General features: G+C 43.7%; 1 protein-coding gene across 2 annotated transcripts in view; it reads right to left on the reverse strand.

Annotated features, from left to right (window-relative positions):
- Prrc1 (proline rich coiled-coil 1) overlaps positions 1-14490 on the reverse strand; it is a 34695-nt gene that overhangs the window by 18453 nt on the left and 1752 nt on the right. For both annotated transcript variants that reach the window (XM_085699842.2, XM_085699843.2), the window contains exons 2-5: positions 8115-8234; positions 7129-7518; positions 5655-5815; positions 1829-1931 (exon numbers count right to left, since the gene is read on the reverse strand). In XM_085699842.2, the coding sequence (XP_085555968.2) occupies positions 1829-1931; positions 5655-5815; positions 7129-7518; positions 8115-8214 (754 nt within the window). In that variant the 5' untranslated portion in view covers positions 8215-8234. The remainder of the gene's footprint in view (positions 1-1828; positions 1932-5654; positions 5816-7128; positions 7519-8114; positions 8235-14490) is intronic.

Here is a 14490-nt window from a genome sequence, read left to right on the forward strand (position 1 = left end):
GCAATAATTTGCTTCAAAAGAGGATGATGGGCAATGAAGAAAACCCATATGGAGTTTGTTTTCTTTATGGTAAAAGCTAGCCATTTGGGGAAAAGAAACTGCCCTTGCCTTAATTTCTGAGAGTATGAACCAGCAGGACAAAAAAAAGGGTGACTGCCAAACTTGGCTAAGACAAGGTAGGTCAGTGCTTCAAAACTCCCTGCTTCTCAAAAATGTCTGTCAGATATACTAGGCTTGTACGATGTCCCAATATTACAAAGAACTTGGGTGACTGTTCAGGCAGTCAGATGCCCCTGTCCTTAGGTAACATTATACCCTTCTGAGTTCTTTGAGGGTTAAAGATTAAATAATTAAAATATTTCCTTAGTTATGATAAAAAGGTAAATTAGGTATAAATCTTTAGATTCACAAAGGTAAAATAGACAGTATTTTCACTAAATTTGCCAAATACAAACAAACTAGCTATTATAAGTATAATTCTTACTTGATAATTGGTTTTGTTGAATATAATTTTACTAAGTTAAAGTTAAAACCACCCTTTCTAATTAGACAGGAAGGAGGAAATGTGGCAGATGCCTTTATACTGTGTGAATTTATGTCACTATGATTGGCTTAATAAAGAAGCTGACTGGCCAATAGCTGCATGAGTTAGAGGTTAGGCAGAACTTGCAGACAAAAAGAACACAAAGAGAAGAAGCTGAGCAAAGGTACCAAGCCATGTAGCAGAGTGTAGATAAGAAATATGGGTTAATTTAAAGTGTAAGAGCTAGTTTATAATGGTATCTTATTTGTGTTTTAGTGACTAAAGCTTACCTGAAGATCAGAGTGCAAAGCAGCCACACTAGTCAGCCATACAGGCCAGACAGTGGTGGCAGACTAGTTAGCCACAGAAGCCAGGTGGTGGTGGTGTATGCCTTCAGTCCCAGTACTAGAGAGTAATATAAGAAGGGAGGAAACAGGTCTCATGCTCAGTCTCAGTCAAAGATTTGTGGAGACAGGATCACCCATTTTAGTCTGAGGCAGAGGTAAGAGCCAGTGGTTGGCCGCTTTGCTTTTCTGATCTTCAGCTTGAATCTCAATATCTGTCTCTGGGTTTTTATTATTCATGTTATACTAGTTAGTAACAAGCTTAAGCTATCAGCTGAGCATTTATAATTAAGTCTCTATATGGTTATTTGGGAGCAGCTGCCAGAAAAATCCACCCACAATCAAACTACTCCTTCCCTCTTCCAAAGTTCATACTATGAAGTTCTAAAACTTATACAATGATGATTAAGCAAAAGAAAAATTAGTTACACAAAACTCAGGCTGAGAATGAATTTGAATTAAGAGCACAGGAGGAATTTCTATCAGTTACATGACAGAAATGAACCGAAACTACAATTGTGAGTGAAACTGACAAACACTGATATAGGAGGGTCTTCTTTCTATGTGCTGCTTTCATTGGTCAAATAAAGAAACTGCCTTGGCTTTCTGATAGGACAGCAGCTTAGATAGACAGAGTAGACAGAATAGAAAGCTGGGAGAAAGAAGCAGAGTCAGGCAGACGCATGGCTCTCCTCTCTGAGATGGACATAGGTTAGACTCATCCCAGTAAGCCACAGTCACATGGTGATATACAGATTAATAGAAATGGGTTAATCAAGATGTGAGAGTTAGCCAATAAGAGGCTAGAACTAATGGGCCAGGCAGTGTTTAAATGATTACAATTTGTGTGTTGTTATTTTGTGGTATAAGCTAGCCAGACGGTGGTATGTAGCCCGCCTCTTCTAATTACAACAGAACACTTTAGAAACATGGCCGATACTGGGCTCAGTTATATACATACTGATATAGGGAGCCATGCCGGGGTCCAGCGTCGTAATCATGCTCTCTACTGAATGCTTGGTCTTATCAAGCACAGATCTCACCATAGGATTCCCAGCAACACCCTGAACAAAGCAAGATTCAAATGTTCAGTTCAAGCAAAGAATACCTTGACTTTCATAAACATGACAGAACTTTTTAAAAACTTTATTTTTGAGAATATCATACATGAAAACAATTAAGTATGATTATTCTACTCCCTTTCCCTCTCCAAATTCCCCATGTCTCAACACACTACTCTCAACTTCATGTCAGTTAGTGCTGCACAAATGTGCATGGATGTGGGGACACCCCCTGGAGCACAGGCAACTTGCCAGCGGTCACCTCCTAAAGAAGAATGATCTCCCTTCCCTCAGCTACTGGTCACTGCCAATGGCTCCTGCAGGTAGAGCCTTGAGATCCTCTATCACATCTATGCTTAAATGTTTGTCACTCAAGAGTTGTACAGCTGGTCACAGTGCTGGGAATAAGATGGGAGCGCTCAGCACTAAGGGACACTTGTATTAACCACACTACTACCCAGGAGCAGGGAACATCACAGAAAAGGAGGTGGAAAAATCGTGAAAGCCAAAGGTTGGCAAAGAGTGTTGTGAAGTGGTGCCTCCCAAACATGGCCGGCTACTGCAACTGTGCTCACAACAGCTGTGGTTACCAGCAAGACCAACACAGGAAACTTTTCTTTTTAAGTTTCCCAGGCATCGATACACCAATATTTTTTTTAAAAAATGCAAATGGTACTTTTAGAATCTCTGAATAAAATGAGGTCAATCAGTATCAAATTCCTACTACGATTCTAAGTAGTGCTCTTGGCTTCTTTCCTTCGCACAGAAAGCAGGCCAGCGGCAGTCTGTGGAGGGCTCTGGAGCAACGCTGCTCAAAAGTGTTAGTCTGAAAAGTGTGTTTCGGTTATAAATACATGTATAGGAAAGATTTATCCCTCAGGGTTCCAAATGAGGACTGCAACCATGTGTCTATATAAGGCCACACTTTGTTCCCAAAAAAAAATGAAGGCAGTAAAAAATATTTTTCACCTTTATCCCTCAGAATAGCTCCTGACTGCCTTAATGCATAACTTCGTCCTTCACATGTTCTATCCAAGCTCCTTTTCTTGTTGTCCCCATTCCCAAATCTCTTCCTTAGGTGGCTTTCCCTTCTGGATTCTTCAGCCCAACGGCACCATGAACTGTCAGGCAACCTCACGATAAAATCATATTGCTACTATTGTGACAAGTCCCAGAGAGCTGAACTTGGTATTATAACTAGCAACCGAAAGTCTCTTTACAAAGCAGGAAGAAGGTTGTAGTTTCTATATAAGAAAAGATTTCACAGCATAGCGAAACATAAAAGCAAGTGTAGAAAGAACAGATTCCTGAAACATGACCATATTAACCACTTAGTTTAAAACTGTGCTTAACGTATGTAATGAAACTGAACAGCTTCTCGGCAGAACCCTGGGACGAAGTTGATAGAATGAGTTCAAAATTCTTTTTTCTTAAGAAAAAAGTGGAAGGACCAGCAAAGTGAATGTCAAGAGAAAACATTGTAAGAGGCTCACAGAGCCGGAACCAGAGCACACAGCAAGCATTCAGCACGCATCAGTGGAATGACCAAACCTAGTTTAAATGGTGTGCTACTATTACAGAGCCAGGTTCAATGGGATAAAAAACAAAAGCCCAAAGACTGGCACTAATGTGTAATTTAGTAAACAAAATAAGGGGAGCATTGGGTTGCTGAGGGAATGACCTCAAAATATTCCATTAGGAGGCTGGAAAACACTTACATTTCAGCTCTGCTGTACCCGGTGTACTGACACACATCAGCTACACTGGGCTGCTCAGGGTTAGAACTGAAATGTTTAAAAACCTAGATGGAATGTCAAGGTATTCTTTCCACATACAGAACTGAAAGAGATGCACACAATGACTTCTAAACACAAGCACTTTGTGAGGAAAGAGCGTAATAAAATTAAAACACAGATTAAAATGGAAAAGGCCGTAATGTGTACATCTTAAAATAGCATTGCTTAAGCCAGAGCTTTTAAACTCACTTAGAGAAGCAAGCTTCCCAAATTCAAAGTGGGTAAAGATGAACAGAATACAGACAACAAAATTTCATGGAGAAAAGAAAGGCCAAAATTAATAGCAAAGAAATGAAAAATTAAAACATGGTTTCAAGGTTGGGAGTTTGGCTTGTAAGGTAACACACTTGCATAGCATGAGGACCAGAGTTGGGATCCCCAGAACCCACACACATGGGTGTGGGGGCCATATGTAATCCCAATGCTCAGGATGAAGAGTCAGAGCAAGCTGGCAAGCCAGGCCAGTACAAACCAAAAGCTCTGGACACAGCAAGAAAGTGGACCTCAATATATATGGTAGAGATCACTCATAAAGTCACTATGTTTCAACCCAGGGACACCCCTTACCCTCCCTCCCCCCCTCAAACACACACATACTCAGGCACCAAAAAAATAAATAAATAAATAAAGGTTTCAAATGTTTTTGTCTATTAAATCAGAAAAAAAAATACAATACTCCAAATTAACATCCTTTGCTGCCGTGTGAGCAATGGCGGAACAACATGTGCTGGTGTGGCTACTGGAAGGCAACACACAGGAAGTTCTAGGGCATCATAGGGCTTTCATCAGGAACTAATGATGTCAGAGATGCCCAACAAGATGTACATACAAGAGTGCAAAGTAGTTTTATTTCTAAGAATTAAAATCAGAAGGGACCGCTGTATGGCTCAGTGGCTGCATCATGTCAATCAGGTCTAAGGGTGCAGGCCTGTGATCCTGTTACAAGCCAGGATGAGGCAGGAGGACTGCAAGCTTTAGACCAGCCTGGGATACTAAGTGAGCCTTTCTAAGACTGCGAGTAAAAAGAGAGTTGGGGATCAGGCTAGTAATAAAGTGCCTACCAGTGTGTGTAAGACCCCAGGTTCAGGCTACACTACCACCAAAAACAACAAAAAAACAACAAAAAATGTACATGTTTACACATTTTTCTCAATTAAAGAGAGTAAAATGACGTAAAAACTTACAACCGGATAATAGTGATAACAGATTTATAAAATAAAACACAATTATGCAACAGTGTCAATGATAATGAAGTTATTAAGAAATATATTCTAAAGAAAGAATATTCAGAGCTGGAGAGATGCTTCGATCAGTAAACTCCATGTGAGTATAGGAGCTGAGTTCAGAACCCAGCAGCACGTAGGAAGCAGAGCACTACAGCACGTGTCTTAAAGCCCTCGCACTGGGACGGGGCACAGATGACAGGATCACTGGCAAGATGAACTGACAAATCCAAATTCAGTGACAGAGCCTGTCTCAAAACATAATGTGGTGAAGGTGAACAGAGGAAGACCCTTTATGGTGGCCTCCACATTCACATGTGCACACGCACCTGAGTGTACACACACACACACCTACGCACATCCGTCCATACTTGCAAACATATGCAGACCCCGAATACACAAGAAACAAAGACAGACAGACAATTTTACAGCTGGGAGGACATGAATGAAGTCGTCTAGAAAAGACAAAGAACACAATGCATATCACTAATCCATCTGGATTCTTATTAAGAGAATGAGTACATGGGTGTAGACACATAGACAAAAGGTAAGCATCAGCTACAGAAACCTGGCCGTAAAGGGCTTGTTTTCCCTTAGGCCATACTGTGTTCTCAGAGCACTGCCTTCCTACCCTATATTGCCTTTCTCTACTGGATACCCTGCCAGTTTTACAATTGAACAGTGATTTGAAAGGCAAACAACCTTACCTTGATAAAGCCCCAGATCCCACCGGCAGGTGCATCATCCTGGCCTCGAATAATTCTAGGATCTTCCTGCTCCTCGGGGAAAGTAATGGCTGATGTGGTTCCAGGTCCCTGTGCCAGAGATGTCATACTGGCTTGCTGAGTAATGGGGGCTGGCAGAATACCTAGTCAATGGCAAAACATTTAGTTGGGTAATTTATTCCACAAATGTTTTCCTATAAAAAGATGTATCATATGAGAAGCTCAAGACAAATTCAACCACAGAACTACTGAAGCACCTAAAGATGAAGTTATTAACTCAGACCTCTATAAACAAGATGCAAAAATCCCTCAAGAGGTATTTTCCCCTTCACACAGGCTTATACCAAGTGTCCTGAAAAACAACAAATACAAGCACACATACACACACTCAGGTGTCTGTGTGTGCATGTTCCTGTTCAGCATTTGGATGACAGGTGGACTAATCTCCTTAATCCATAAAAATAATTGAGTACTCAGCCCATCATTTAAAACAACAACAGCAACAATCACCACACATACTCCCTATACTTCCAAAGGAAAACTTGGATCCATTGGGGCTGGAGAGAAAGTTCAACAGCTGACAGCACTGGCTGCTCCTGCAGGGGACTGAGGTTCAACAGCCACATTAGATGACTTCACAACTATCTTAACTCCAGCTGTAGCAGATAAAACAACTTGCTGCTCTCCTAAACTGTGTGCATGCATGTGTGCATATGTGCATATGATGGCCATACATACACTCACACACACACACATACTAAATAAATAAATCTTTTTAAAACATGTGTAAACACAGGTAAGCATGCAATGTCTATGCTCCATAATAAATTTTATTTGGAAAGATAAATAGGTCAATTTGGATAATAAATAATCAAAGCTAAAGTGCTCCTTTACCCTAAAATGATGAACAGGAGACAACAAAGATTGGGTCTTGATAATTTGTTTCCATAACCATACTAAAGAAGGGGACTGAGCGAATGTAGTTGGCCTAAGGAAAGAAATGGCCTCATATCACCCACTTCTGGCACACGGGACTGGCTAGATAAAATGTACTCCCTAGGGAAGCTGGTTCTCTTGGATTGCAACCTGTAGCTTATCAGTAAGTAACAAATATTAGCATGGAATATGAGAAGTCTTTCTCAAACCTCAAATGTCAATCATAAACCAATTTTTATACCACACAAAAAGTTATACTATTTTTACTGTTAATAATTTAAGTGGCAAAAAGATGAGCATGGGAAACTCTGGAAGTCAGAGTGAGACTAGATCATGAATGTCAAGAAAGCAAAGCCCCAGGAGCAGCAGGTGCCCAAATCTACATAAACTAAAATAGTACTATACCATTCGCCTCAAATCACTGTCTAGCAAACAAAGCACAGCGCAGCACAACTCAAAGCCGGCACACGGCAATACAGCGCCAAATGCAGCTGCGTACTGAGGAACAGTAAGCGATCACCTGTGACTGGGGGCGCTGAGTAGGACGGCATCAGCGGTGTCTGGGGCGCTCTCCCGGCATGGCCCCTTGTGATATCGTAAGCGGTACCAACAGAAAATCCTGATATAGGAGGACCCGAAGGTGGCGCAGATAAAAGCGCACCGGAGGCGGAAGTCGCAGGTGGGAAGGGGGATAAAGGTGGGCTGCTGAAGGTGGTGGCAGGGGACGGAGACAAGGAGGGCGGCGCAGAGGTGCCACTTAGGGGAGCAGACGGAGCTGTAGACATCGGCACAAAAGGAGGGGGTGCTGACGGCTGCACAGGGGGCAGGGATGGCTGAGGCGTGGAATAGGCATGTGGTGTCAGGGACTCCATCCCAGACACATTGGGAGATGAGAAGGAACTGGTTGCAGCTAGAAAAAAAAAAAAAAAGCAGAGAGGATAAACATACAAGGCTGAAAAAGCTTTTCATCTCATTTTCAGACTTTCACTGCCTGGGAAATTCCTAATGTGGTAAGCCAAATCTTAATAACTAATTTTAAAGGTGTAATTTCCAATGCATAGTGCTTACAAGTACAAGTGCAGGCCCCGCGTTTATCCACCGGATAAACAACACAACTCGAGGATGGCACCGTCCAAGAGCAGGCCTTCTTTTTCATTTTCGTTTCTTGGACAAGAAGGTCAGTTTTCATCCCTGATTTGAACATAGAAACCTAGACACTAAAACCTCGAAAAGATTAATCCCCACAAAGTCCTAGGACATCAGAGACGAGACCTCTGAAGGCCACTAGGTCTGCAGTGGTTATGAGTAGAGAGCAAGCCTGCTAGCAGCAAGCGTCAGCCTCCTTGCTTGTTACGAGACTATTACTGTGCTGAGCTTAAGTTTAAAGGGCTACTTCTCTGCACACAGACAAGACTAGCGAGGCAGGAACAGTCTTCTAACTGATTCAGGGAGACCAGAGTCTTCCCCAGCTTCTCTAACCCAGCAGAGGTTAGGCACAACACCTACCTAAGTGAACCTCAGTGGTGGGCATGGCCGCGGCCAGGCCTGCAGGGTTCAGGGGAGGGGTTCCAGGTGGAGTGGTCTCTATTCCACTTTCTTCCATCATTTTCCCTCAGTTACGGTGACCTGCAAAGATAGAAAAACATGGTAAGCTTGCACGGGGTGGCACCTCACGTAGTTAGAGAACAATTAAGGATGACAAAGAAGAATCTCTCTGTAATATTTATAATACAGCAATGTCGAGACGAAGGGCTTGTCACAGCTCCTCAGAGCTGGAGAGATGACCCATCAGGTGACAACACTTGTGCTCCTGCAGGGAACCCGAGTTCAGATCCCAGTGCCCAATCAGACAGCTCACAACTACCTGCACGGCAGTTCAGGGTATCTGACACTCTCTTCTAGCTCCCAAAGGCACCCACGCACATATCACACACACATGTGCATACATACAATATTTAAAAATAGCTTCTTTTAGTATCTGAAAAAAAAGTCTCTTTAGTCCTGTGTGATATTTTGACTGTGTTCTAACAAATAAAGCTTGCTTAGAGTCAGAGGGCGGAGCCAGTCACTAGCTGACCAAAATGAACCACAGAGGTTTGGAGGACTAGACAGATAGGAGACAGGAAGTAGTAAGGTGGAGCTGAGAGAGGATCTCAGGCCCCTTCTGGAGGAAGGAAGGGAAGAGGTGGGTGACTGGTGGCTGCTCCCCTGCTTCTTGGATCTTTCAGGTTCTTATCCCAATATCTGACTCCTGATTTTTTTATTGATAAGGAATAATTAATTAAGGCTTTAGTATAGTCTTTGGGTCTGGTTCATTTCTGTGTGTAATTTATTTTGCAGCAATTTTTATAACAAAGTTTAAATAAATTAAAAAACACTCCATGAAACTAACGCACAAATATCCTGTGACATGTCCACATACATATTTTACAATTTGGAAATAATTTTACAGTAGACATTTCATTAATGAAGCTATATATTTCAAATAGTAGAGTGCCAAGCTGGTTTGGTCATTTGAATCCCAATAAGAGTCACGTGCCAGTGTCAGTCAAGATGCTTAAAATGCAAACATCTAATTTAACTTTGAAACTCCGCATCTTCCCTCACCAAACATTCTAAGTGGGCTACTCTACTGACATTTCTTTTTAGACATCAAATTTGCTTGACTTTACAAATGCACTCTCTCCCTCAATACATTCCATATGGTCTATGCCTATTAACATTAAAATAAAAAAGTCAAGAAGTATTCAACTTTATAAACAGGGTTTGTTTCCGGCCTCCTGGTTCACAGCCGCTTTATAAAATGAGGTGGTGTGGCTCAGGTGTTAGAAGCTGGCTGTAAAACACCAGCCACACGAAAGCCATGTCCTAAGAGATGATGATGATGATGCACAACTGTAAGAAAACATCTTACAAATCAAATTGCTTTCTCAGCACTCAGTAATATATCTATAATCTGTGTAGCTCTCAGCCCTAATCAGAGAATATCTTTTTGCAATGGCTGGCAGTTAACAGAGAGACTCAGAAGTACTGAAAGCACAGCAAGTAAGTTATGAGAGTGCTCAGCCCTGAAAGTACCAGCTAAGTAACACCCCTCCCACCGAGGCTCAGGAACATTGTGAAAAGGGGACAGGAAGACTGTAAGTGCCAGCGCTTGAGCTGCTATGAAGCGGTGTCTTCTAGACAGGACGGGGCCATAAGACCTGCACAAAATCAAGTCAATCAAATTCCCAGCATGGATAGAGGAGGGGGCTCAGGGACTGAGAGAGTTGATGGCTGTGGGGGAGGGGGTAAGAGTTTTGTTTTTTCAGGGATATGTCCTGCAGTAGGCCTCATACCTACACACACAGAGAGACACACGTGTGGGGGGGGGCACTATTTGGAGTAGGTGTGAGTGTGTGGTTGGGGTGGATATGATTCTATTAGAAAACTGCTAATCTTAAAATTCATCTTAAGTGTATGACAGTGTTAACCTTAGTCAGCCTGACAGACTGCATCACCTGGGTTACAGCCACTGAGCACGGCTGTGGGTATTATCCTGATTGTGTTTGCTGAAGTGGGAAGATATGCCCGCTGTATAGGGCATTGCCGGTCGGGCTTCTAGACTGTAAAAATGGAAAACGGAGGTTTAGCAGGACCAGGGTCATCTCATTTGTAAACTTCATCTTGGTTGATTGGAAACAATTCCAGTAACTACAGTAATTTGATTTCTAGAAGTAAATTAGCTTGTTCTATAGATTATTGGCTATTCTGCCCTTGGACCCCCAGGAAAGACATTTATTGATCACCTGACTTCTTTCCATCACTGCTTACCATTCTCTAGTCAGAAGCTTTCAACTCCCTGCCCCCTGCCTTCTAACTACCCCAGCGAGTAAGCTGATGGTGGTCTCTGATTCGTGCAGAGACCCCTCTGCAGCCTTTTCCCCCTGAGTAAGGGTGGGCTGCACTACCCTCAGTCTCATCCCCTGCCTGTCTTTCCTTCTTGCTCAGTGTCCATTTGGTGAGCTCCACAGATGATGTCTATGCACGAGACCCTGAGAGGCAGAGTGGAATAAGCAGGGAGTGGGGCAGAGGCCGAGAAGATAAAGGGCTGGAATGTAGGAAACTTTGGACTATAATCCACTGGCTTAAGTCTCTTTGAATCTGGTAGAGAAATGCGTTGTCCTTTGTCCAGAAGCAACCACTGTCAAAGGGCAGCGCAGCCAGGCCATGGTGCAGAAAATGATAAGACGTGCAGGTTTAACAGAAGTGTTTAGTCCCAGAGCAGATCACTGTATTTTAATTTTATGTTTATAAATGTTTTGCCTGCATACCTGTGTACCATGTGGGTGGACGGTACCCACAAAAGCCAGAAAGAGGGTGTCAGATCCCCTGGAACTGGAGTTACAGTCATGGGGGTATTGGGAATCGAACCTAGGTCTTCTGGAAGAGCAGTGAGTACTCTTAACCACTGAGCCATCTTTCTAAACAAAAGGCAGACACATTTTTAGGAGACAGTAGATCCTCTAGGCCAGTAGTTCTCAACCTTCCTAATGCTGCAATCCTTTAATACAGTTCCTCTTGTGGTCACTCCCAACCATAAAATTTCTTTGTTACATAACTGTAATTTTGCTACTGTTAGGAATCGTGGTGTAAATATCTCATACACCCAATGGTCTTGGGAGACCTTTGCAGGAAGGAGGGTTGTTTTGCCCCCAGGTTGAGAACCAGTGTTCTAGGCAGTTTAGAAGAGTGTTGGTCCATGGTCATAAGGAGAGATGAATCAAGAGATCTTCCTAAACAATAAGCAGGCTTCAAAAGGAGGACCACCCCTTTCCTTGAGGGGTCCTACTTAATAATGGAGCACCTTCAGGAGGACTGGGGCATCTCTTCAGATCCTCTAGAGAAGAACCAACAATATGACATGAGGGAAAGTGCTCCACTGAGCTGGAATTTCTGAATGTCCATCTGGCTGAGGATCAGAAAGGAGGAGTTTCCAATGGGAAAAATCTACACAACTCACCCAAGGCTAAATCAGCTATTGGCCAATGAGAAGTCAATGGATAAGGTCCCTGTTGGAATTGCTAGGGGTGGGGGGCAGGGAGCATCTAGAACAGAACAGATTTAATCTGAGAAAATCCATGAAAGGGAAGTCTCTGATTAGGAAAACAGACTGTTCACTATTCACTTGGAGTAGGGATCAAAAGCATCCGTTGCCAGGGATGGTCAAAGACTGGTGAGTGAGAGGCTGAACTAAAGGCTGATCCTAACTCTCTCTCTGGCCAGTCACGGTCAAGGGCCTGAAGAGGGGGAGGTGGCACAGTAGGAAAACAAATCTAGAATGCTGGTCACTGTAGTTTGAGGAGAATGCCATCACTTAACCAAAACAGAAACTTTTCCAACCTGTGTGACCATGGCTACCAAGCAGCTGTATGCACTCATTCATCAATCTCGGCATCCTGATTCTGGATGTCATGTGACCTTTGGTCTTCACCATGGTGGGCTATGCCCTTGAACTATGAAGCAGATGAGCCCTCTTCTCTCTGAAGTGGCTTTTACTGTCTGTGGAGGGCCGGACCACATTCTCCATTGCTTCTAGGAACAAAGGTAGAGATTGACCTCTGTGACCCCAAGGTGTGGCGGTACACGCCTTTAGTCCTGATGCCTGGGCGGCAGAGGCAGATTGACCTCTGTGACCTCAAGGCGTGGTAGTATACGCCTTTGGTCCCAATGCCTGGGAGGCAGAGACAGGCAGATCTCTGTGAGTTCAAGGTGATGTAGCACACGCCTTTAATCCCAGCGCACGTGCTTGGTAACTCTCTACTGCTGCGTCCCTGCCTACTCCCGAGGCATCATCTGGGATAATGGGCAGTGGACCAATCCAAGAGTGACACGTCAGAAGCGAGGACTGTTTCCTTTATAAGGGCTGGGTTCCCCTCATTCGGGGTCTCCGCTTTGGAAGCTGATGCTCTCCCTCTCAAGAGGCATTAAAGCTTTACTGCAGAAGTATCCTAAGTGCCCCGCGTCGTTCTTGCTGGCGAGACGGTAGCGTGGGACAACTGTCTGTTATTAGAGTGTTTTATACAACAGGAAAAGAAACTCAAGACAGCACAAAACCAACGCCAAATCAGCTCTTGATATTTTTCCTCATTTTACAAATGTTCAGCAAAAGTGCGTTGTTTGCCAAGCACTGAAGCAAGCCTCTGGGAATATAGCATTAAGCAAAATCTGGTCAACGTAGAGACTCGTACAAGCCACAACCAAATAACAGCACCAGTATCCAATGATGAATTCAATATAGCAACAGCAATACACCCTGAGGCTGGATTCTTTATCCAAGGCTGAATTCTCTGAAGCCGAGAATATGGTCGTGCTGGGCAGAAAAAAGATTCCAAGTGCAAGTCTGGATCCCAACTCAGAGATGAGCTCAGTTCTGAAGGATAAACCAAACTTCCATAAGCCAAGGAAAGAAAGAACTTAAGCAAGGAAAGGGGAAGCTTCCAGAAGAAGAGTGAGCACATTGCAGGTATAGACGCTACATGCGGCAAAGGGAGTTAGACGGTCACAAAAACCCGAATGGCAGAACAAGACTGAGGGGCAGCCAGGGGCCCAGACGCCTGACCTTCCTGACAGAGGTGAGGAGCTGGCCCTTCGATGAACAAAAAGGCACTCGAGCTGGAGGAAGCATCTGTCTTTTTATTCCAACTCTTCTGAGATTTTAAATCCAACAGACAAAAACATAGCAGAGTACTCTATGCATTCGCAGTCACAGCCGTGTGAAGAAATCCACAGGAACCACTCTGCACATCTTCCCTGGACTCCAGCTATTGTTAGTTACCTGTGTGCCTATGAAGTGTGTACAGTTCTGTGAGCTGAAGCCTGTGCACAGATACCCGTCATCACCACAGTTAGGACACAGAACCACACCATCACTGCAGACGTCACATCCTCCCTCCAAACATAAAGCCAGCGACAAAACACTCCCTTGTTCTCTCATTTTCCTCCCTTCATAAAGGTAAAATAAACAAAATCATACTCCCAAGCAACTCCTAATATTTGCCTTTTCTACCCCCTGCACACAGAAAAATGCCTGAGATTTGTTGAAGCTGGTCCACTTCCATTCTTGATGAATGGCATTTCCACCTCACAGATGTCGGTCCATCCACCACCCACTGGAAGACTCGGACTGACTCGGGCTGATCCCAGTCACTGACAATCCCTATTTGTGTTCTGAAGAATCCTTTGGGCCGGGGTCACAGCTCAGTGGTGAAATGCTTCCCTAGCAAATGCAAAGGCGCTGAATTCAACCTCCAATACCTTTGGCTGAAATATGTATACTGGACTACTGGGCAGAGAGCGCACTCAGGAGTACAGAAAAGTTCAATATCCTACACTACAGATAACCATAACCTCATATTCCCTAGGGTTCCCATGACAACTTCCGGTTGTAACAGGGTACTGCTGATATTAGATAGTGGTTCAAATTCCCATAATGCACATCTCACAACCCATAAGAATCAGATGTCCCCAGACATCCATAGTGCCAGGCTGAGACTCTGTGGCCTAAACTAAGGTGGCAATGGGGATTAGAAAGGAGCCAGACTTGGGAAACACTTAGGGGGTAAGACTCAGTGAGTACCCATAAAGGATAGCATGGAGAGGCCCGAGTTACACAGTCGTTCAGACAGATGGCGGTGTCAACAGGTAGGACAGAGAGCTCTGCAAGAGGCTAAGGACATTTGCCGTGTCTTGTGGTGGGGTCATAAAGCGCTTCCTTCCCCTCTAACTTAGCAGGGTCAAGTTCCTTCAAACACCTGAGTAGACACAACAACTAGGTCTGGCGTTCACAAACCACACACCGCAAGTGTCATCGACGTACCAACAGTTTCTGAGACCGTGTTCT

This window comes from Myodes glareolus, chromosome 13, assembly GCF_982192425.1.
Source record: "Myodes glareolus chromosome 13, mMyoGla1.1, whole genome shotgun sequence".
In the NCBI taxonomy this organism is placed as follows: Eukaryota; Metazoa; Chordata; class Mammalia; order Rodentia; family Cricetidae; genus Myodes; species Myodes glareolus.